Consider the following 22897-nt stretch of genomic DNA (forward strand, 5'->3'; position numbering starts at 1 on the left):
GCGAGAGATGTAACCCACTAAACTGGGAACGGGCGAGCATCGTTTATTCTTCTGCATTTGGTGAAAGCATAGTTGGCCCTAGCAGGACTTAGAAAATTCTTCTTTGTATTTTTATAAAGAGACAGAAAATTCTCCTTACATGCATTTGCTTTCACTTCTTGGGGTTTCGTCATTCTGGTGAAAGCCTTTGTGCTTCTACTTTCCTTGGAGAAGTGCTTAAAGGACATTGACTTTCAGAATTCGACTTCTTCTTTTTGGCGTGTGGGGGATAGGTTTCAAGTCCAGTCCATATGGTCTGGTGAATTTTCTTCACAAATTGATGAGTTTTACCTTTTGATCCCCTTGCATCTGTCCTCTTTCACCCCTTCCTTTTTGGAATTTTATGTTCTTGTTGTCTGTATGCGTCTTCCTACTTGCCTGCTTAAAATGCTATAGCTTTCAAGGTGACCCAGTTGCTTAGCTTATCATACTTGGTCTCTGCTTCCATTCATCTATGTTTGGGAGTCTTGTGGATGCTCCTGCTAACAGTCCACATCTGCGAAGGTCTGGAAGTCGAGCAGTTGTTTCTGATATTGGTATGAGAAGTTCTCCCTTGATGTGCTCTATGATGCTTGCTCTCTGTTTTGTTCAGTGGTTGTCAAATAGACTGTTAATAGTTGTAATCTGCTAGGTACGGTTGAGCTTGGAGGGAGTCCTGTAGAAGCCCTATTGCACAACATAGAGGTCAATGAAATGAAGGGTGTGACTACACCTTTGAGCACCGCGGCCATAATGCCATCTCCTGTTCTTTTATGGAGATTTAAGGTATGATCTTTTATGACTTTCAGTATATGAACATTTGACCTTTATACAATGTTTATGATTTTAAGATCAGGAACAGGCCTAAGTTATCGAGATCTGTAATATGGTTTGAACTGATCTAAAGCTACTTTTTTTTTTTTTTTTTGAAAATGGTAACTTTTATTCATCAGCAGTACGACTATGTTGTTAGCAATATTTACAAGCTTGAGCCCTTGCACATTAATAGGCTTCCAAAAATTGTAGAATGAATTCAGCAATCCTCTACAGAAGATTCTTTGCACCAAAAATGTAAATTATAAATACAATTAATTTGAAGTACTTGACTAGAACTAGTCCTATTTTTTCAAAACATCTATTGTTCCTTTCCTTTCACATGGTCCACCAAATGCAAGTTGGGATAATACTCCACCACTTCTTATGTTTTTCCCTTCTTCACTCATAGTTCCATCTTTTCAAGAGGTCACTAGTGTTTCCTGGCGTTGTCTAATATATTCTTAGCCAAAGTCAAAAACAGGTCACTAGTGATTTAAAGCTAGTTTTATGGTTCATGTTTGATATTTGTTGTCATAGTTTGAACTTGAAGTTAGGGTTCAATTCGTTCCTAGTTTGAAAAGTCTATGTCTGGATTTGCAATTTTTAACATGAGTAAGACAAAAGTTTGACAAATTATTCTCCATGCTGGAGCTGATGAAAAAGAAAAACATGCAATAGCAATATCTTTGTAGCACAAATTTGTACACAAATTATTTATAATTGCTAAACAACATAACAAAAAATAATAACCTAAAAAACATCCTATAAAAATGCGATTTCCACAAAACTGATGCATTAAGTTTGCTTCATAAATTGTATTCTCTGGCCTATCTTATGCAACAACACTTGATCAGACCATTAAGATATCAGCTTGACTTGTGTATAATATATAGTAGAAAATAATTAAGTACTAGTTAAGCTTATATTGTAGAGGAAACATTACATCAACGTTCAATCGAAATAGTTAAATGAATTTGAATTTTAAATCTTGTGTGTTATTTGCAGAATGGTGTCAAACATTGACAAAGATAAAAATTGACGTCATGTGTATGAATTCTGTTTCAGCCTGGTAGTTAAATAGAAAAAGGGTAGAGGGGTGGGCCTGTTATTCACCAAGTTTCGGAACCTTGCGCCCCTTGTGGATTTCTTGGTTATAATTTTTTTTGGGATAGATGTACAAAAAAGTAATATTAATTCATAAAAATACGAAAAAAACAGAGTAAAAACTAGGAAGCAAAATGGCGCAAGGGAATATATGAGGGAGAAAGAGAGAGTCATCTTCTGCTATATTGTTGTCTGGCCACGAGACTATGGTGAGATATGTTTAATTGGTTTGGTATGTCTTGGGTGATGCCAAGGACTGTGAAGCACCTGTTGTTTTGCCGGAAAGCTGGAAGAAGCAGGGGAAAGAGCAAGGCATGGGATGTTGTTCCTCCTGCTTTAATGTGGATAATATGGAGAGAAATATGAGGGCTTTTGAAGGGGTAGAAATGAGTTTTGGGTATGTATGCATTAAAGGTGCTATATGCAACTAATAGCTCTCAGGCACCGAGTCCAATATTTATTTTTAGAAGCCCCTTCAGGGTGTCTAAACTCCTCTCCGGTGGTCCTTCACCACCGGAGCTGTCCCTTCTTTTTTCTTAGACCCACTTCCTCCATCTTTTCTTTCCTCCAAGATGGAAAACAACATTGCTTTTCGAATGGGGGGTAAGGCGTATGATATCACATCCACATCGGCGACAGGAGAATGGTACGAATGGGTGGAGACCACTAGACTCTCAGTGAGGAATATGGTCCTTAGCAAGGATACCCTTTTATGGCTTTGCAAGAGATTCTGTGAAGCCTCGGTTAACAGGGGAAAGAGTTTTAAATCGTGGAGATGTAGGGATGTCTCAACCTACATTTATTGCTCTCAAAAGTTCAATAAATATGGAAGATTTATGTCAGTCATATCTGTCAATGGTCATAGAAGAACTATCATTATTATTCCGAAAAACACTTTTAATGAGGGATGGGAGAAAATTGCAGGAAAAATTGAAAGCTTCATTAATTTAATTTCTCGTACAAAAGCAGTGAACACCACAGCTGGGGCCTTTATAAGCAAACCTTTCACTGGAAATGGAAATTACAAAGGAGCTGTTACAAACAACAAATGGATCCAACAGATCCAAGCTAAAGCTCCGATGAAGAATTGTCTTCAGGAGGAGAATACTTTGCTCCGCAGATGCTTGGTAGGAAGGTTTTCTGGTAGAGATGAAGCCCTTACTCGAAACGACGTGATGAGATGGGCAAATCAAACCTGGAAGGGAGTCCTCAACCTTCAAGTGTACGGTTTGAACGGGTTCCTATTTCTGTTCGAGTTCCAGACAAGAAGAGACGCCGAACAAATCTTCATGGGGGAATGGAGGAGACAAGGGCAGTACCTGAACCTTGAGTGGTGGTCGCCGACCACATGTGCGCTGCCGGAAACCTTCAGGTTTGAATGGTTTTGGATCAGAGTGCTGGGTCTTCCATTGCATTTATGGAACTCAACGATGATGAAAGAGATTGGGGATGCATGTGGTGGATGGCTTGAGAATGAAGAAGAAACCGAGCTGAAAAACCACCTACGATGGGCAAGGATTAGTGTCAGGGGACCAAAAGAAAAGATTCCGACATCTATTGAAGTGGCTGACGGTGACCTCATCTACTCCCTTCCGATATGGTGCGAGTTACCGGCACTATACCGGAAAAAGCAAGAGGCCGCCATCTAGAGAGGTGGAGATTGAACCAGGATTCAGATCGTCAAACATCTTGGCCCAACGGTCAGAAGCTTTACACAAAAATAGGAGACTGGCAGATGGAGCAGGAACATCGAAACTCGATATATACGAGAAAGGGGGAAATTCAGCTGACAGAAACCACGTGGCTGGACACGTGAAGTTTTTGAATTAACAGAACCACTGGGTGTGCCCTAGAAATTACATGCGTAGAGAGAATATAAGTGGGGCCCATGATTTAATTGCTGATGGCCTCTCAAATGGGCTCACTAAAGGAAAACCCAATGAAATTCCTTTGAAGCCCAAAGACATCCCTTCTGCAGCCTTTAAAACAGGCCCTGAAATTCTCAACTTTACAGAGCCTTTTATTGAAGCGATTATGGAAAAGAATCTGCCAGAGAATTGAAACTTTGTGAATTTCGATGGAGCTAGAGAAATTGAGTTTGACAAGGGAGGGATCCCTTTAGCGAGGCGAGGGAGGGGAAAGAAGAATGGCAAGAAACACAAACAAAAATTTAAAGAGGGAGATAATTTGGCTATACAGAAGACTGCTGAAAGCAAAAAAAAGAGAACAGGGGAGGAGATAGATTTCTCTGATGCAATGGTCGTCATGTATGCAGATTCAGAACCGGTACCAATCCAAATTGATAGCAGCAATCAAGAAAGAGATGTTGAAGCTACAGGCAATGAATGGGTCCAAGCTAACATGATCAGTTTGAGCCAGCACTTTGGAATTGACCTCAAAGGATGCCAAAAAGAAGCATACGCCTTGTTGAAGAAACTTGACCAGCGAACAGGGAAGGAAAAGATGGCAGGAGAGGGTCAAAAGAGCAACAATACAATCAACTCAATCCCAAAAGAAGTTAGAAGTTTAATTTTTGATGTGAACTTCAAAGATGGTGAACCGAGATCTAATGGGAAGCTCGGAGCTGCGGAACTCAAGGATTTTAGGCCAATAAGTTTGATTGGTGGAATGTACAAAATCATCGCTAAGCTGATCACCGAGAGAATGAAAACAGTGATGGGGAGACTGATTGATGAGCACCAAATGGCTTTTTTGAAGGACAAACAGATAATGGATGCCTCTTTGTTGGCAAATGAGTTGGTGGACTCCAGGGAAAAACAAAAGATACCAGGTATCCTATGCAAATTGGATATAGAGAAGGCATATGATCATGTCAACTGGAACTACCTCTGGAAAGTTCTGAGTGAAATGGGGTTTGGGAGGAAATGGGTGAATTGGATCAAGTTTTGCGTGTCAACAGTGAAGTTCTCAATCATTATAAATGGGAGTCCTGAAGGTTTTTTTCAATCACAAAGGGGATTGAGACAAGGAGATCCCATGTCTCCTTTCTTATTTCTCCTAGCAATGGAGGGACTCAACTACATGGTCAGAAAGGCTAATGAAATGGGTGGATAAGAGGTTTTGGTGCACACACAAACAGAGCCAATAATATGGAGGTCACACACCTTCTCTATGCGGACGACTCTTTAGTGTTTTGTGGTGCAGAAGTGTCGCAAATTAGACATTTGAGGGCAATACTAACCATTTTTGAAGGCATATCAGGACTACCTGTGAACTGGCAGAAGAGTTGTTTGTTCCCGGTTAATCAAGTAAATGACATGCAAGGCCTTGCCGACAACCTGGGCTGCCAAGTAGCTTCTCTTCCCACCAAATACCTGGGGATGCCCTTGGCCGCCAAGAACAAAAAATTGGAAGTATGGAGTGAAGTTCTGGAGAGAAGTGAAAGGAAGCTGACAAGGTGGAAGAGTCAATATATATCCCTGGGAGGTAGATTGACTCTCATAAAATCAGTTCTGGATGCACTTCCGACTTATATGCTAAGTCTTTTTCCACTACCAATAAGTATTGGAAAGAAACTCAACAAGCTGAGAAGGGTCTTCCTCTGGCAAGGAAATAAAGAGAAGCAAGGATACAACCTGGTTAAATGGGAAGAGGTGACAATGAGCAAAGCACAAGGAGGTTTGGGCATTAAGAAATTGAGTACTCAGAACACTAGCCTGCTGCAAAAATGGTTGTGGAGATTCTGTTGTGAAGATATGGCATTATGGAGGAGGTTTATTGCAGAGAAATATGACCTACAAAGCAACTGGATAACTGAAGAGGTGAATGGCACTTTTGGGTGCTCTGTATGGAAAACCATCAGGAGGATGTGGCCTGATTTCAGTGCAAAGGTGACCTTCAGAGTGGGGAATGGTTTGAAGACCAGTTTCTGGAACGAGACCTAGTTAGGTGACGTAAATCTGAGGACACTTTTTCCCGATCTGTACATTATCAGTCTACAGCAGAATGACACTATAGCGCAAATGTGGACCCCTCAAGGTTGGGACCTTATGTTCAGAAGGGCTCTAAATGATTGGGAGGTTGGAAGAGTAGCAAACCTACTGCATGCTTTAAACTTGTTTCCAGGCACTGTCACAGAGCCGGACAAACCAGTTTGGAGACTGCATAGCAGAGGGGTTTTTACAGTTAAATCATGCTATTGGGAGAGGAATACCAATCATCTCCTGACAACAGTTTGGCCTTGGAAATTAATCTGGAAAATTAAGGTTCCTTTAAAAGTTGCATGTTTCACTTGGTTGGTAATTAGAAGAGCTTGTCTCACCCATGAAGTGCTACAAAGAAGAGGTATACAGATCTGCTCAAAGTGCTACATGTGCGGACAGAAGGCTGAAGTAAATGGTCATTTGTTTCTGCATTGCAAGATAGCTACAGATCTGTGGAACATGTTCGTTTGTATACTCAGGGTTAACTGGACAATGCCCAGAACCACTTTTGAGGTCCTAACACACTGGCAAGGAATCGGAAAGAGAGGATCAAAAGAAGACTGGTGGAAAAATATCCCTGCTTGCATATGGTGGACACTATGGAAGGAAAGGAATGGGAGATGTTTTGAAGGAAAGGTTAGCAGCCCAGAGGAGATCAAGATGAAATGCCTTAGTCTTTTGTATTTTTGGTGTAAGCAAAATTTAGTGGGAGAAGTAGATAGCCTTGTGGAGTTTAAAAGCCAATTGTAAAGTTAGTTTTGTCTTTTTGGATTTGAGTATGATGGCACCCCCTGGGGGTTTGTAAATCCCACCTCATCGATTTTGATGAGGTCTTTTGTGTGAATACAAAGTTACCTATTTCAAAAAAAGAGATCTAATGGGAGGACTCTATCTCTGAAACAAAAATGAGAGTAAAAATCCTCTCTTGGAATGTAAGGGGTTTAAACGGGGAGAATAAGAGGGAGCTTGTGAGAAAGCTACTGAAGCAATGGGGGGCTGATATAATAGTTTTGGTTGAGACTAAATTGAATGGACAAATTGACAACATTCTACAAAGCATCTGGAATAATAGATGGGCAGGGGTACTAATGAAAGAGGCCCAGGGTAGTAGTGGTGGAATCATGATTTTATGGGACAAGAGAGTTTGGAGGGGGGAATTACTTTTGGTTGGGAGTCAATGTTTAACTGGGAAATTCTCTGGAATACATGATGACTTCAATTGGTGTATTACTGCAGTCTATGCGGACTGTGATACAGTGATTAGAAGAGTGCTCTGGCAAGAACTTCTACAGATGAAAATTAGCATTAATGGACCATGGGTTGTCTGTGGTGACTTCAATGTCACCAGGTTTGCTAGAGAAAGAACAAACTGCAACAGGCAAAATGGTTTCATGACAGAATTCTCAGCTTGCATTGAAGAACTAGAGATGGTAGATCCTCCTTTATTTGGAGGATCTTTCACTTGGAGAAGGGGGGAGGATCATAATTGTGCCTCCAGGATCGACAGATTTCTCCATTGTGCAGAATGGGGAGAAAATTTCACTCAGATAAATCAATGCAGTCTTCCAAAGATTGCTTCTGACCATAACCCAATCATGTTGTCTTGTGGTGATGAAGGGTGGAGAAAATCATATTTTAAATTTGAAACATGGTGGCTAGAAGTTGAAGGTTTCAAAGAAAAAGTTAGAGAGTGGTGGGAATCCTTCAATGTGAATGGAAGACCAGGATATATTCTGGCTGAAAAATTAAAGATGCTGAAAGCAAAGTTTAAAGAATGGAGCAAAACCAATAAGGGAATTGGAAGCAAAGGAAGGAAGATATCCTGAGCCAAATCTCAAGCTGGGAAACAATTCAGGAACAAAGGCCACTCACTGACGACGAGTTGATACAGAAGACTCACTTGGGTATGGAATTTGAAGAAGTGACAAAGCAGGAAGAGATAGCTTGGAAACAGAGATCTAGAATCTAATGGCTAAAGAAAGGGGACAAAAATACTAAATTTTTTCACAGGATTGCAACCTCTCATAAAAGGTTCAACTCAATGGAACAGCTGGAGGTGGAGGGTGAAATCACCAAGGATCAAATCAGGATTAAAGAAGCAGCGCAGGAATTCTATAAAAACCTCTACAAAGAAACTGAAGGGTGGAGACCTGATCAAAGAATATTAGATGTTTCAAGAATTTCTGAAGAAGAGCAGGTGTGGCTGCAAAGACCCTTTGAGGAGGAGGAAATTTTGGGAAGCTTAAACATGTGTGCAAAAGAGAAAGCCCTGGCCCTGACGGATTCCCAATGATGTTTTTCCAAACTTTTTGGACCCTATTGAAGGAAGATATTATCAAAAGTATTCAGTTTTTTCACTCCAATCAAGTTTTTGAAAAGAGTTTTAATGCAACTTTTATTGCTTTAATTCCAAAGAAAGCGGGAGCCTCCAATTTGAAGGATTTTAGACCAATCAGCTTAGTAGGGGGTGTCTACAAACTCATTGCTAGGCTGTTGGCTGAAAGATTGAAGCAAGTGTTGGATAAACTGATCAACAAACATCAGATGGCTTTTGTGAAGGGGAGACAAATCATGGATGCTGCACTCATAGTTAGTGAATGCATTGACTCCAGAATAAAGGAAGGAAGCCCAGGCTTAATGTGCAAACTGGATATCCAAAAGGCTTTTGACCATGTAAATTGGTCTTTTCTCTTAAATATCCTTAGCCAGATGGGCTTTGGGGACAAATGGCTGAAGTGGATTGAGACATGCATCAAAACTGTTAAGTTCTCTGTGCTTGTGAACGGAGAACCTGTGGGTTTTTTTGAATCAGAAAGGGGACTGAGACAGGGTGATCCTCTCTCCCCTTTCCTGTTCATCCTAGCAATGGAGGGATTTAATGCTATGATGAGGATTGCTACACAAAATAGATGGATCAAAGGCTTCAAAGTGGGAGGCAGAGGGGGGGAAGAAAGAGAAATTGGTCATATGCTCTACGCAGATGATACCATCATCCTTTGTGATCCTGTAGAAGAACAGATAAGCTACATTAGAGTGATATTGGTACTTTTTGAAGCAGTCTCTGGATTGAAAGTGAACTGGGGAAAAAGTAGTCTCTTCCCTGTGAATGAGGTACCTCAGATAAAAGAGATGGCAGGCATACTAGGGTGTAGTGTTGGGAAGCTGCCTACCACCTATCTAGGCATGCCATTGGGTAACAATCACAAAGCCTTGGAAATATGGGATGGTATTTTGGAGAAAACTGAAAAGAAGCTCTCTGGATGGAAGGCTCAATATCTTTCACTTGGAGGACGATTGATCTTAATAAACTCTGCTCTTGATTCTCTGCCCACTTATGTGATGTCTCTATTCCCAATCCCAGGAAAAGTAGTGGAAAATCTGGATAAGCTAAGGAGAAAATTCTTATGGCAAGGCAACAAGGGTGGAAAAGGCTATAGCTTAGTAAACTGGGAAACTGCTCTACTTAGCAAAGACAGAGGGGGGCTGGGAATTAAGAACTTGAAACTACAGAATGAGAGCCTATTGAAGAAGTGGTTGTGGAGGTACACTGAAGAGGGAAATTCCCTCTGGAAAGAGGTGATCATAGCAAAATATGGTGAGTTAAACCCTTGGTGTACAGAGATCACAACAGAACCTTATGGTGTGGGTGCATGGAGATCAATTAGAAACTTGTGGTCACAAATAGAGACAAATTTATATATCAAGGTGGGAAGTGACACTAAAACAAAATTTTGGAAGGATGTTTGGATAGACCAATCCCCTCTTAGAGATCTCTTTCCAGATCTCTTTCAAATTTGTGGAAATCCTGATGCCAATGTTGGCGATTGCTGGACTGAACAGGGCTGGGATCTAGTTTTTTGAAGACTTCTCAATGATTGGGAGGTGGAAAGGGTGGCTGAGATATTAGGGATGCTAGGCGGAGTGACCATCAATGCAAATGCCACAGACAGGATGTTGTGGAAGCACAGCAAAGATGGCCTCTTCTCAGTCAACAGTGCTTACAGAAGAGGTCTCCAGGTGATGGCAGGGAGACCAACACACCTCTGGAACTATTTTTGGAAGGGGGATATTCCTACAAAAGTGAAATGCTTCACTTGGCTAGTGATAAAGAGAGCTTGTTTAACACAAGAAGTACTTCAGAAGAAGAGTAGACAGCTGGTCCCTAGGTGTTTTTTATGCAATTTGACAAGTGAAACTAACAGCCACTCTTCTTGCACTGTAATTACACTGCTCAAATCTGGAATTTGTTCCTTAGCATCTCAAATCTGAATTGGACAATGCCAGAACGTACATCAAACGTGTTGAAGAGCTGGGTAAGGAGAGGGGGTACCAAGAGCCAGAAGAGATGGTGGAGGTTAATACCATCATGTATATGGTGGTCAATCTGGAAGGAAAGGAACAGTAGATGTTTCGACAATAGATCCAATTCCATACACAAGGTCAAATGGAATTGTATAGTATCTCTACTCTTTTGGTGTAAACAGTTGTGTATAGTAGATACAGATCAGATTGTAGATTTGATAGGAAGTTTGTAATTGACACTTTTTGGTGGTGGCCAGCATGCCCTTAATGCAGAAGAATATAACCTTACCAGTTTCAAAAAAAAAAGAAAAAAAAGAAATGAGTTTTGGCTAGTTGAGGAGTACTCTCTGATCCCTTATTTATTTTTGGTGCGCCATGTATTCTGTGATGTATAGAGAATTGGGTGTCTTTTGTAGAGAACCATATCTTTTTGGAGGTTCTTTACTTTTTGGTATACTTACTGTAGACGGCTGACTTTGGCCTTTTGATTTTATGAAATTTAACTGTTTACCAGCTCAAAAAAGAAGAGAGAGTAAGTTCGTTTTTAGCCAAATGCAAATCAGGACCAGCCCAATCTACGTTTGAGACATTCTATAACCAACTTTCAGTAGGATCTCACCGTCGCCAAAGTATGGCTTTTCATAGGAAAGCTCAAACCAGTCTGGACTTTGGAGTGCCTCCCAACACTACTGGGATGATGGTTTGGTCTTTGCTTTCTCCATAAGTTCCTGCATCTGATAGCATTTTGTTTCTTTAGAAGGAAAATAGATTAGGATTTTGGACAAAACATTGAATTATAGCACCATTGCCCACCTGAAGCTGTTCTGTTTCTTGATGAGCTATTGCTTTATCTAGAATTTAGCAGCTTACTTTGACATATTAATGGGGATCATCAGTATTATCTCATTGGAGACGGTATCTTAGGAACGTTGCCCATAAAAAATGATCGTGTGATTTTCATGTAGGTCAGTCATTCCAAGAGTGGTAAGTTGACTAATAATATATATATATCCTCAAAAAATGTTAGTTTACTTCCCTTTGTTATTTCTTCAACTTTAATCATCCGATGGGGCCTCTTTTCCTGCTTTCTATTTGTTATTGTTGTTGCTGTTTTCTTTGATTTATTTTCTTCTTTTTTGAGAAAGCTAACTGGTATTATAAACATAGAAGTACTCCAATAGTGAACTCCTGTAGTAATTACATCAAAAGTATAGAGGGTTTACCAAAAAGAATCTAAACACCTATCTCCCTCATAAACTATCTAAGAATAGGGTGATGATGAAATGCTCACTTATGATTCTATGTATGTTAATTGTGTTCAGGTACTTCTGTTTCTCATTTGGGGTGTCAGTTGTTGCAAGGTTAGTAAGGCCAACCTTTTTCGGTTATGTACTAGGTTCACATATTTGTATTATCTTTAATGAGTATCTTCTTTTAATTTGCAGATCAGCTGGGATTCAGTCATGAGAATGAGCGCAAACCTTCGCGATCTATTCTTATATGAGGCTTTTCTTTATTACAATCCTCTTCTCCTTATGGTTAGTGAAGATCATTATAATACTAGGTTATGCAGTAGTCCTTTCAGCAACATTCCTCTTATTTGCATTTATTTGGTTTTGGTGCTGCAGACCATGATGGTTTGGTTTTGGGGCATAAACCTATGGGTTTTTGCACAGGCTAATGTCAACTACACTAAAATTTTTGACCTTGATCAGAATCATCTCTCTCACAGAGAGATTTGGAAGGTAACTTACAATTGTCATTCGCCTATATAGTCTTGCAAGTTGATGCATATATTAACCAACTCATATTTCACTTAAATGCTTCTGTGCTGATGCATTTGTTGCAATAATATGCTCGTTAAACTTGACTGGTAGCTTACACTTGTCATGAGCCTATATAGTCTCGCATGTTGATGCATCTATTAACCAACTCATATTTTACTTAAATGCTTTTGTGCTGATGTATTTGTTGCAACAATATGCTCGTTAAACTTTCTAGGGAAACATCATGTGCTCACTTAAAGTGCAATATGTGGATTTACACTACATTCTTAAGCATGGGTAACTATTATTTGAGCTTACTTTTGTCTCAATAGCTAAATGTGGAGCTTTGAGCATTAAGGCTTGGCAATATAAGCCTGTTTGTCAGTGAAGATTGTACAGCCTTTTCAAAAATATTGCAGTAAGATTTGAATATCAGATCAGATGTCATGTGTTAAATAAAGTTGCCTGTTTTTATGCGATGCATCATGTCACTTACATTGATAAGCCATGGTACGTGAAGTCTAAGTGCCTTGATGAGAGCGTTGCGATATGTTTGCTTCATTCCAATCAGATTGAAGGAAAGAGGTAGAAGGAGAAGCTAATCTCTATTGCATGACTTTTGCTTCCTTAGTTCTCCTTGAACTGGCTGTTAGATTTTTGTTTTCCTTGTACAAACAGAAATAAATTAGAAGTCCCTTGATAATGCAGTGTGCTACTTGGATGACGATGATTGTGCCAACAAGCATGACAGCCTATCTGTATCTCTACTCACATGGAGAAGTTTCGTTAGCTGCATCTCAACCAGTGTAATAGATGCTTCCTTCCCATTTGATTGTTAACAGTTTTTCTTTATCCAATTTAAGTCATATTCAATCTGAATTATTGTCGTAATTCCTGGAAAAGCTTCTGATCAAATTATTAAAAGGGTAGAGGAGCATTTTTGGTTCATAATAATTGCCCAACTTCTGTTCGGGCTTGGAAGAGTTCAAATCAAGTTCTTCAGCTTGCCCATACTGTCATACAAAATGCGCAAGTGTTGCAGTTGCATTGAATCAGAAGTATTATCCTGTTAAGGATTCAAAACTTCTAATTCTCCTCTTAACCAGAAAATTTGGCATCAGAATTTATATTTCTACACTTCTATTTTGAAAGCTGTGCCAAATGCTTCTGGTCTTATGGGCAACTATTGTAGCAAAGTCTTGCTTATCTTTAGTGTAATCACTCCATCTAATTGGCAGGTACCGCAGAAGTCCTGTAAATGTGATGCTTCTTTTCTATTATTGTAATGAATCTTATGTCATTGCAGGTGCTCTTATATGCTGCTTTTGCCATGGCTCTGATTTCTCCATTTGATATATTCTATTTGTCATCTCGCTACTTTTTTTTAAGGACTGTTTGGCGGATAGTTTTCCCATTCCAGGTATGTTTCTGTTAATCTAATGGCTACTTTGAGAAATACTTTTGACTTTTAGCCATAAAAATTGTCCTGTTGATCTATCAGTTTTAAAAATCATTATGATATGAAGCTCTTTATATTTTTCCTGAAAAAACTTTGTAATTCACTTATTTCTATATTGTATTGCAGTTTCTTTCAATTGAAACCATTAATATCAGCATGGGTGATTATTTCATTATTACAAATTTCCATGTTACTTTGACTGGCATTTTAGTAAGAATTTTGAAGTAATTGAGTACTTCAGCAATAGCTGATATAGCAGAACTTGGTATCTTTTAAATAGAGTTTCATTGTCTTCAAACGCCAATCATTCCACATAGATCTGGTTTGATTTGGAAGAAAAATATTCCTTCTCCCCTTAAGTGGATTCTTATTTGACTTCTCGAAGTATATATACTGCTTCAGAGCATTTCCATGTTAGTTTTGCAATATGATGAAGCACCTTTTAGAGGATTAACCACTTACATTCAAAATTCTAATCATCATGTCAATCATGCTCACAAAGATTCCTGAAATTAATGTCAAAAATGAAATATGTCATGCTAATTTTGATAGAGGGGTTCCATATTATTATTTGTCTGATGTCATGCATTGCTTCTTTTTGGTGTGAATGCAGGCAATATCATTTGCTGACTTCTTTCTGGCTGATATATTCACTTCTATGTCCAAGGTATGCATCCTCTTCTTCTCGCCCCAAATGAAAAGAGGACACATAACTCATTAGTTTGTGTGTATATTTTTGTATAATGTGGCATAGCTTAGTTCATATTTTCAACTAAACAATTTTGTTTCACAAGTAGGATTAAGTACCTTTTTTTTGTTTTCTAGTACACATTTCTTTTCGATACAAACTAGTATGTCACATCTATTTCTTAAGATTAGTTCATTACTAGCTTGGTGGAAAAATATATCTGGAAAATCATAAATGTTTCCTCATTTTTCTTAATTCGTACTATAGCATTTGATATTGTTAGTTAGCCTTACTACCTTTTGGAGCAGTATAGGACCATATTCCAAGCTGCATAAACTTCTGACTTCAGATTTATCATCATATTAATGCATTGGTCAGGTTGTACCATCATTGTTGCGGACGGGCGAAATCGTTAGTTGATATCTCATGAAATATCTTGATGGATTTGCTTATAGAAGATGTTACCGCCTGAGCAGGTCAATTTCGTGTCATGAAAACAGAGAACTGATCTAACTTTAGGTTCTGCTAGTTTGGGTTCAATTTGTTGACTCTTGAGTGAACCACAATAAGTCCAAAAGTAAAGCAAGAACCTATGAAGTTTTCTCATGTCAATGCTCTGAGACTTGGTCCTTTAACCCTTTCAAAAGCTGCCAGCTTTTCTAACTTTCTGTCATCTTTGTTCATTCTCTTCTTGTCTTCTGAGATTAAAGTGATTCTTTATTATCTACCCATACCATTAACGTGGTTGATGTACTGATCTTAAATTCTTTCCTAAAGCAATTGATCCTCCTGGAACCTCCTTGTTTTGTCTATTGTCGATTGAGCCAGAAGAAAAACATTAGACTAAGTTACCTTGTTACAAGCCGATTTGATGATCCATTCCCAGAGTGATTGCTCCCAGATTTAGTTTGTCCTTTTAGATGGTGAACTATAAGCTCTTATGAGTTGTCTGCTTCACTTTGGGCATAAACCAAAACTGTGAATCCGGGCAAATCAATCTCATATACATTTGTCTTGAATGTGAAAGATTATCTATTCCATTATACGGCCTGTTACTTTTTTTTTGTGGAAGCTTACATATTTGGTGATCAAAGCCTTGTAGATGTACAAACTTTCACCTTCTTGTGTCATACCTATTGTTGTAGCTTCTCATAGAGAGTGTTATTGCATAACTTCTGTCACTTGGTGTGCAATGCCCAATATTTTCATACTTTTGTGCAGGTATTTTCAGATTTGGAGCGTTCCGTTTGTAGAATGGTTCATCGCCAGGTTAGTTCCTCTCTGTCCTATGCTTTTGGTGAGAAGAAGGATAACTGACATGACATTGCTAGATTTTTTTTTTTTTGTGATAATACAAATTGCATATAGAGGTATCAACAAGAGAGGGTTGGTCTAGTGGAAGAGACCCTCCACCTCACACGAAGTTTGGCATTCAAGTCACTAAGGAGGAAACACTACTATTGGTTCATGGGGAGTTGGAATCTACTATTTTGACAAGAAAAAACAGTGTTTCATTTAGTTGAATCACTGTCTTCTAGGCTCCAGCTATGATGCATGATTCGCATCATCACTTGCTGTAAAATTGTGTCCACCCATCACTTGTCCATTCATTTAAAAGTTATGATCAGTGCACTAATATTTCAACAAAAAAAAATGCAGCTTTAGATCAGTATCTGTGCAGTGTTATAGTCTGAAGTTTAAGAAAATTTTGATGGACTAGGTGACCAACTGTCTTCTTGTTATGGTTCACTCAAGTCAAGAAATGATTGGTTCTTTTAGGGCTCGTAATAATCTAGAAGAACAGTGGGATTGACATATATGCAAAACTGATCCTTCCATTCTGTTCCTCAGTCAAATTAGTGGAACTTGCTCAGTTTGTAGATTTAGCTGCATAATTCACACAAAAGACCTCATCAAAATCGATGAGGTGGGATTTACAAACCCCCAGGGGGTGCCATCATACTCAAATCCAAAAAGACAAAACTAACTTTACAATTGGCTTTTAAACTCCACAAGGCTATCTACTTCCCCCACTAAATTTTGCTTACACCAAAAATACAAAAGACTAAGGCATTTCATCTTGATCTCCTCTGGGCTGCTAACCTTTCCTTCAAAACATCTCCCATTCCTTTCCTTCCATAGTGTCCACCATATGCAAGCAGGGATATTTTTCCACCAGTCTTCTTTTGATCCTCTCTTTCCGATTCCTTGCCAGTGTGTTAGGACCTCAAAAGTGGTTCTGGGCATTGTCCAGTTAACCCTGAGTATACAAACGAACATGTTCCACAGATCTGTAGCTATCTTGCAATGCAGAAACAAATGACCATTTACTTCAGCCTTCTGTCCGCACATGTAGCACTTTGAGCAGATCTGTATACCTCTTCTTTGTAGCACTTCATGGGTGAGACAAGCTCTTCTAATTACCAACCAAGTGAAACATGCAACTTTTAAAGGAACCTTAATTTTCCAGATTAATTTCCAAGGCCAAACTGTTGTCAGGAGATGATTGGTATTCCTCTCCCAATAGCATGATTTAACTGTAAAAACCCCTCTGCTATGCAGTCTCCAAACTGGTTTGTCCGACTCTGTGACAGTGCCTGGAAACAAGTTTAAAGCATGCAGTAGGTCTGCTACTCTTCCAACCTCCCAATCATTTAGAGCCCTTCTGAACATAAGGTCCCAACCTTGAGGGGTCCACATTTGCGCTATAGTGTCATTCTGCTGTAGACTGATAATGTACAGATCGGGAAAAAGTATCCTCAGATTTACGTCACCTAACCAGGTCTCGTTCCAGAAACTGGTAATAAGGGAAAAGGGTCAAAAATACCCCTCAACTTTGTTTTATTGGTTGACTTTACCCTTACCGTTAAAATGAAGTTAGTTTAACCCCTACCGTTACTAATTTCACCATATATACCCCTCATTTGGATGGAAATCCCCAAATTGACCCAAATAACCCAATTTTATTTAAATTATCCAATTTTAACCCGACCCGACCCAATTAATCATATAACCCATTTTTTTTACCCAAATCAACTTTGTTTTCAACCACCTCCTCCACTTAAACCACCACCAAAGCCACCACCCTCTCCGAGATCTCCTCCACCACCGTCGCCGAAACCACCACCTCTCCCACTACTCTAGTCCATCCAAGTCAGCAGCCCTATGGAAACCCATCAAAGTCTACGAAAGCAGCAAGGGAACTCCTCTCTTATATCATCATCCACGTCTAGTTCCTCAAAACCCATCAACATTTCCGCCTCAAGATTCTCCCATTTCATTCCTACACCAAAATTAATAGCATAAATCACATAGAAATCCAATTTTTAATTAAAAAAATCTCAACACTTCTAAGACACAAAGGGAAAAACTTTTCCGATCGAGACTGAAAAGCAGATTGATCGCCTGGAAACAGAAGATAGATGAAAACTCCATGAATCAACATCCATATTTGCTTCACTTTACTTTAGAATGATCAAAGATTAAGATCTAACTTCTTATTTGAAACAGTGAAATTCAAGTACCAATTCGACTCAATTGTTCGTTCACAAACGATGATTTGATAAAATAATGAATTGTAAGGAGTGTCGGTGTGTGAGATTTGTCGAACGAAGAGAAAAGAGTGTGATTTTGTAAGAGAATCCCCCTTTCATCTGTCCATTTCACTATCATATGCAGTTCTCGCCAATTCCACTTTCACTCGCCGGAAACACTTCCCTAACGAATCCACAGCTCTCACCGACGACGTCGTACAAGGATGGATCGCTCCTTCAGCAGCTAGAGAAAACCCTACTGGTGAGAATGTTCCGCAAAGGGAGAAAACAACGACGAATCAATGAAAATGATGTAGAAGAAGAAAAAGCAGATGATGTTGAAGAGGAGGTAGCAGGTCTTTAGGCTTAAAGCAGGTGAAAATGTGAAATTCCACCAAAAACCAGACAAAAGGGATCGGGGCATTGGAAAAATCGGGTAATTTGGGTCAATTTGGGGTTTTCCGTCAAATGAGGGGTATATATGGTGAAATTAGTAACGGTAAGGGTAAAACTAACTTCATTTTAACAGTAAGGGCAAAGTCAACCAATAAAACAAAGTTGAGGGGTATTTTTGACACTTTAACTTCAACTTTTCACGTGGCATGTTTAAGGCCACAAGATTAAAGGGAATTTTGGTACATTTAACATAACTTTAATTTAGAACCACAAGATTAAAAAGTCTTCTTTCTTTTCTTAAATTCCGTTCCAAGTCAAACTAGGCCATTCTTTTTTAAACAGAGGGAGTATTATTATTTTGATAAGTAAAAGGTATAGACTTAGCTGCATTGTCCTCCCTTTGAAAGGATTTATATAATTGAAAGAGAGCTGTTTCCCTGGGTTTGAGAAAGTGGTAGGACAGTGTTTTCTACAAATAATTTTCAGTTCATATATGTCTATATTTACATATAAGAGTAGGTAACCAGGCTCTGATATTTTTGCTGCCGCTGTAATAGAAAATCTTTTAGAATTTGGCTAACTTGTAGAGTTTTTTTGTGAATGCTTGCTCTATTTCCTGTAAGATAACCAATGGCATAAGCAGGTTGCTACCATTGCATGGTTTGAAGCCGATTCTGTTTGTGGAAGTCATGCTGTTGCAATTCCCATTGTTCTTGTATTGCCTTACCTTTTCCGTCTGTTTCAATGTCTTCGGCAATATAAGGATACTAGAGAGAAGACTACCCTGTTGAATGGTAAATTCCTGTCTTGTCTTTTGTCTTTCTATTTCTAAGGAGGAGTGAGTTGCTTTGTAGGTTAATGCCAGTCAGCATTTTCTCTTAAAAGATTTTTTTTTATGCTTTACTTTGAAAGGAACAATTTCTCTCTGAATAGATAGTGCATATTAGTTGTTTTTAACAATGATTAAAACTCCAAGAGCTGATGAAGAAAAGTGGGGAGAGAGATCACTAGCCTTCATTTAACTGTGGAACTAAGAATACCTGGTTGGCTTTGAGGCTCCTTTGGTGGGCTGAAATTTTCTGGAAACGGGTTGGCTTTGAGGGTTTTACATAGTGGTAGAAAGTTTTAGTGCTGATTTGAAGATTAAAGCCTGAAAACTTGAAAGAAATCTGATTCATTGTGAACAGCAACTGTTGGGAGAATGGAGTGAAAAATGATGAATAGTTTAATGCTTTGCTTACCCTGCTCTTTGTCATCTTGGTTTCGTTCTATGCTTACATTTTTTGCTCCCTAAAAGAAAGACGTCTCTGAAGTATCCTGGAGTGTCTCACATAATTTACAGTGTTACTCCATTTCAATGTTGACCCTAGGGAAAGTAGTAATGTTCCAAGTTCTTCATTTGTTAAGGGTGGTCTTATACATAAGCTCTCTCTCTTCAACTTGCTTTTACTTATTTAGGTTTCAGCTGAACATTGGGTCGATACTTAATAGTGCTAATCATTAACATTTCATTTCAGCGTTGAAATATTCGACTGCAGTACCTGTGATATTTCTCTCAGCCCTTAAGTATCACGTCTTCCCTGACAACTGGGTTAATATTTATCGTCCTTTATGGCTTCTGTCTGGTGTGGTGAACTCGCTCTACTCATTCTATTGGGATCTGACAAGGGATTGGGACTTGAGGTCAGTGACATCTTTTTCATGCTAATTATTCGGAGCTTTAGCTAATTTTTCGGACCGCATGTGGGCACTAATGCTTTAATTGTTTTTTACCCAGTTATTGCTCATCTGACTCACACTTTGTTTTGGTTATCTATATTTTTCTTTGATTTTGCTGCCTTTCAGCTGTTTCAATTGACATGCCTTATATTTTAGCATCCCAAATGCTGACTTTGTTTTTAAAATGACAAATTTGACAAAGTACCACCTTTTATTGATGTAGCATCCTTCCAATCAAACTTCTCTACCTTCCCGCATTTTAAAGTACATGTTTATTACTTTATTAAACGTACTCCTAGAAATTTGATTGGGTAATCTATTAAAACATATATTACTCTTCAGCTTTGCAAAGTACTGCATAGAGATTGGATATTGAGTTCTCATGTTTGTGATTTGCCCTATTTTGCATAGAATCTTGTGTAATTTGATTTGTACACTGCACTTTCCTACTCTACCACTGTGTCCTAATACTTTTTCTCTCTCTTGATGCCTCCTTCCATCTATTTCCTTAATCTATCTCTCTTGATGCATCCTTCATCTACTTCCACTATTCTACACAAAAAACCCCTTCTTGATATCTATGTTTTTTCATTGAATTCCTAAAGTTGTTAAAGGAGCATATACATTTCACAAACTCAGACAATAAAATAAGGGGTGAAGGCTCATCAAATCAAGAATTGTAAACACTGAAGTCACACAAAATATTGAATCAAAAATGACAAAAGTACTACCTTATTGATAAAAAGGTTGACAGAGATACTAGAATATAAAATTATAAGGGGATGCCTGATTGGTCGAGGCATGGGAGTAACAACCTAGAGATCCTAGGTTCTAATCCCAGCTACGATACTCGGTATGAGTCCATCTACTCCAACATTTGTGGGTTTGATTATCTGGATTATGGGCAGTTTGTGTTGATGGACTGGATGGGTTGCACACAAGCTAACATGGACACCACTAATATGTTCAAAAGAGAAAAAAGGAGAACGAATATTTTGAAGTTGAGTTGAACTTTACAGCATGTTATTGAGTATGACAGGAGTAAGCATGTGCTACTTTTTGCAAACAAACAAGAAATTGTACGTAAACAAAATCGTATCAGATCTGTGTTTTTGTTTCTTGAAATCACCATTTAAGCATAAATTCCACTTGAAATGAAAATAGTGAGGGATTGGTGAGACAAAATAGTTATAGGAGATGGGCCCCAAGGGCTTTGTTCAGAGCCCAGTGTGATATGTGGTTTAGGCACATGTCACATGGTCGTTCCCTGCCATGAACACAAAACCTGGTAATTAAGTGGAGAAGGATAAAGGGGTAGGCTCATTGTTCGCTGAGTTTCAAAACTTGGCCAGTTTGCCCTGGGGGATTTCTCGGTTACAAAGAGGCTATAGGAGATAGAAATAAGGGTTAAAGGAGGAAGGGTGAATCACAGTAATGGTTTAAATGATGATTTGGAGGGGATGTGTCAAAATCGATTGCATGAATCAATTCCCATGTTTTTTACTTTAATCACACATTTATAATAGTCTGCCACATACCACTTGTTACTTTTATTAGACGAGTCTTTATGAGATTGTTCTCTTGTTAACTCAAATATTTTTCTTCTTTCTGCTAGTTGCTTTACTCGGATTTTCAAGTTCAGCAGACCAAATGCATTATCATACTTGTTGTACGGGCGGAAATGGGTAAGCTCATGCCTTTTGCTTATAACTACTGCTTCCATAACTTTGTAAGTTCATTCTACTGGTTGGTCAATTTACCAGTTTCTTGTGTATTACACATTGACATTTTTTTTTTCTAGACTAAAGTTGAGGGAAAATTCGATGATTCTATTGGTGGTCCCTTTATTTTCATAAATCTGATTGAAGCTGGAATTGATGTTAGATTTTCTTGATAATTTTAACCAACATTACAATACCCTCCATAGATGAAGATCTTGATAGCCTCTAAGTTGGCATTTCTGATAAATTTCTTATCATAAAGTATTGAGGGTGTAGTTCTCTGACCATTGGGAACTTGCAGGTCTACTTTTGGGTTATTGGAACCAACCTCATCCTGCGGTGCACGTGGACATACAAGCTTTCTTCCCATCTCCGACACAATTATCTCACAGTGTTTGCAATAACCGCGCTTGAGATCTTCCGTCGTTTCCAGTGGGCTTTCTTCCGTGTAGAGAATGAGTGGAATAAAACGAACTCTAAACAAAATATTCAACTCTCCACGATTGACAAGCCAAATGATGAACAGAAATTACTCGACCCAAATGGTTACAGTGTATAGACTATGGAACATTACAGATCCTACCAACTTCATCGGAAGTCAACTGAACAACCTTCTTCAAGCCAGGCAGAAAGCTTTTTGGGATCCCATTTTTCCCCTTTATCATACCAGAATTTCTTGTCAATAGTATAGTACGACCTTGAAGGTCTACATTAGATAATATACAAGATTCAACCAGCATTCCTTTTCGGGGAAACTAATCCCTCGTAGTTCTTTGTTGGGCATTTAAATCATTTTTGTGTTAGATACTAATGCCTATTTTTGAGGTAATATCCCCTGGAGATGTTTTGAACTTTATAGTATCTCGAGATTATTTCATTTTTCGTATCAGCAAATCATGCTGGAATTTATAGTTCTTCATTAGTATTGATGAGATCCTAGTATCAAGTGCTGGAAAACTGTGAAAAGGACAGAACATCTCAATTTTTTGATAGATTGGGACTGGTGGGAATATTTATTAGTTGCTTTTGTACTTTCAGTTTCTCCTAAACATGATAGTTCACTCCTGTTGTGTCAGGTGCTAGTAGTGGTAGGGTTTTACTGTCTTGAACTTCTTATGTTATCATACATTATTGATTATTGATTACTTTATAAACATAGCATTTGTCCCTACTGTTATTCCAGCATTTGAAGAAACAAAACTACATAGCAAACTGGTAACAGATCGTTGAATGATTGAAGAGTTTTTTTTAAAAAACAGATTCTTGAATTTGATGATCTTAAACAGATTATTAATCATGCTATGTAGAATTTTGGAATTAGAGAGTTATCTAATATATACAAGAGGGAGTTGCTTGGATGGTAAGCATCCCTTACTTCCAACCCGAAGGTTGTGAGTTTTAGCCATCCGGTATATGGTGAAACATAAGAGG

The 22897-nt window shown here is 38.6% G+C and overlaps 2 protein-coding genes across 2 annotated transcripts in view; both read left to right on the top strand.

Annotated features, from left to right (window-relative positions):
• Window positions 1–22897, top strand: part of LOC125854789 (zinc finger protein GAI-ASSOCIATED FACTOR 1-like) — a 197843-nt gene that overhangs the window by 54758 nt on the left and 120188 nt on the right. The gene's annotated exons all lie outside the window — the stretch shown is intronic.
• On the top strand, window positions 434–22604 carry LOC125854793 (uncharacterized). Its single transcript, XM_049534375.1, has 13 exons — window positions 434–575; window positions 671–804; window positions 11507–11545; window positions 11630–11722; window positions 11813–11929; window positions 12659–12754; window positions 13257–13370; window positions 14023–14076; window positions 15319–15366; window positions 18670–18820; window positions 19544–19709; window positions 21361–21430; window positions 21768–22604. Exons 1-13 carry the CDS (start codon window positions 494–496, stop codon window positions 22023–22025), a joined length of 1422 nt encoding a protein of 473 aa, XP_049390332.1. The 5' UTR covers window positions 434–493; the 3' UTR covers window positions 22026–22604.

This window comes from Solanum stenotomum, chromosome 2 (assembly GCF_019186545.1).
Source record: "Solanum stenotomum isolate F172 chromosome 2, ASM1918654v1, whole genome shotgun sequence".
NCBI classification, from domain to species: domain Eukaryota; kingdom Viridiplantae; phylum Streptophyta; class Magnoliopsida; order Solanales; family Solanaceae; genus Solanum; species Solanum stenotomum.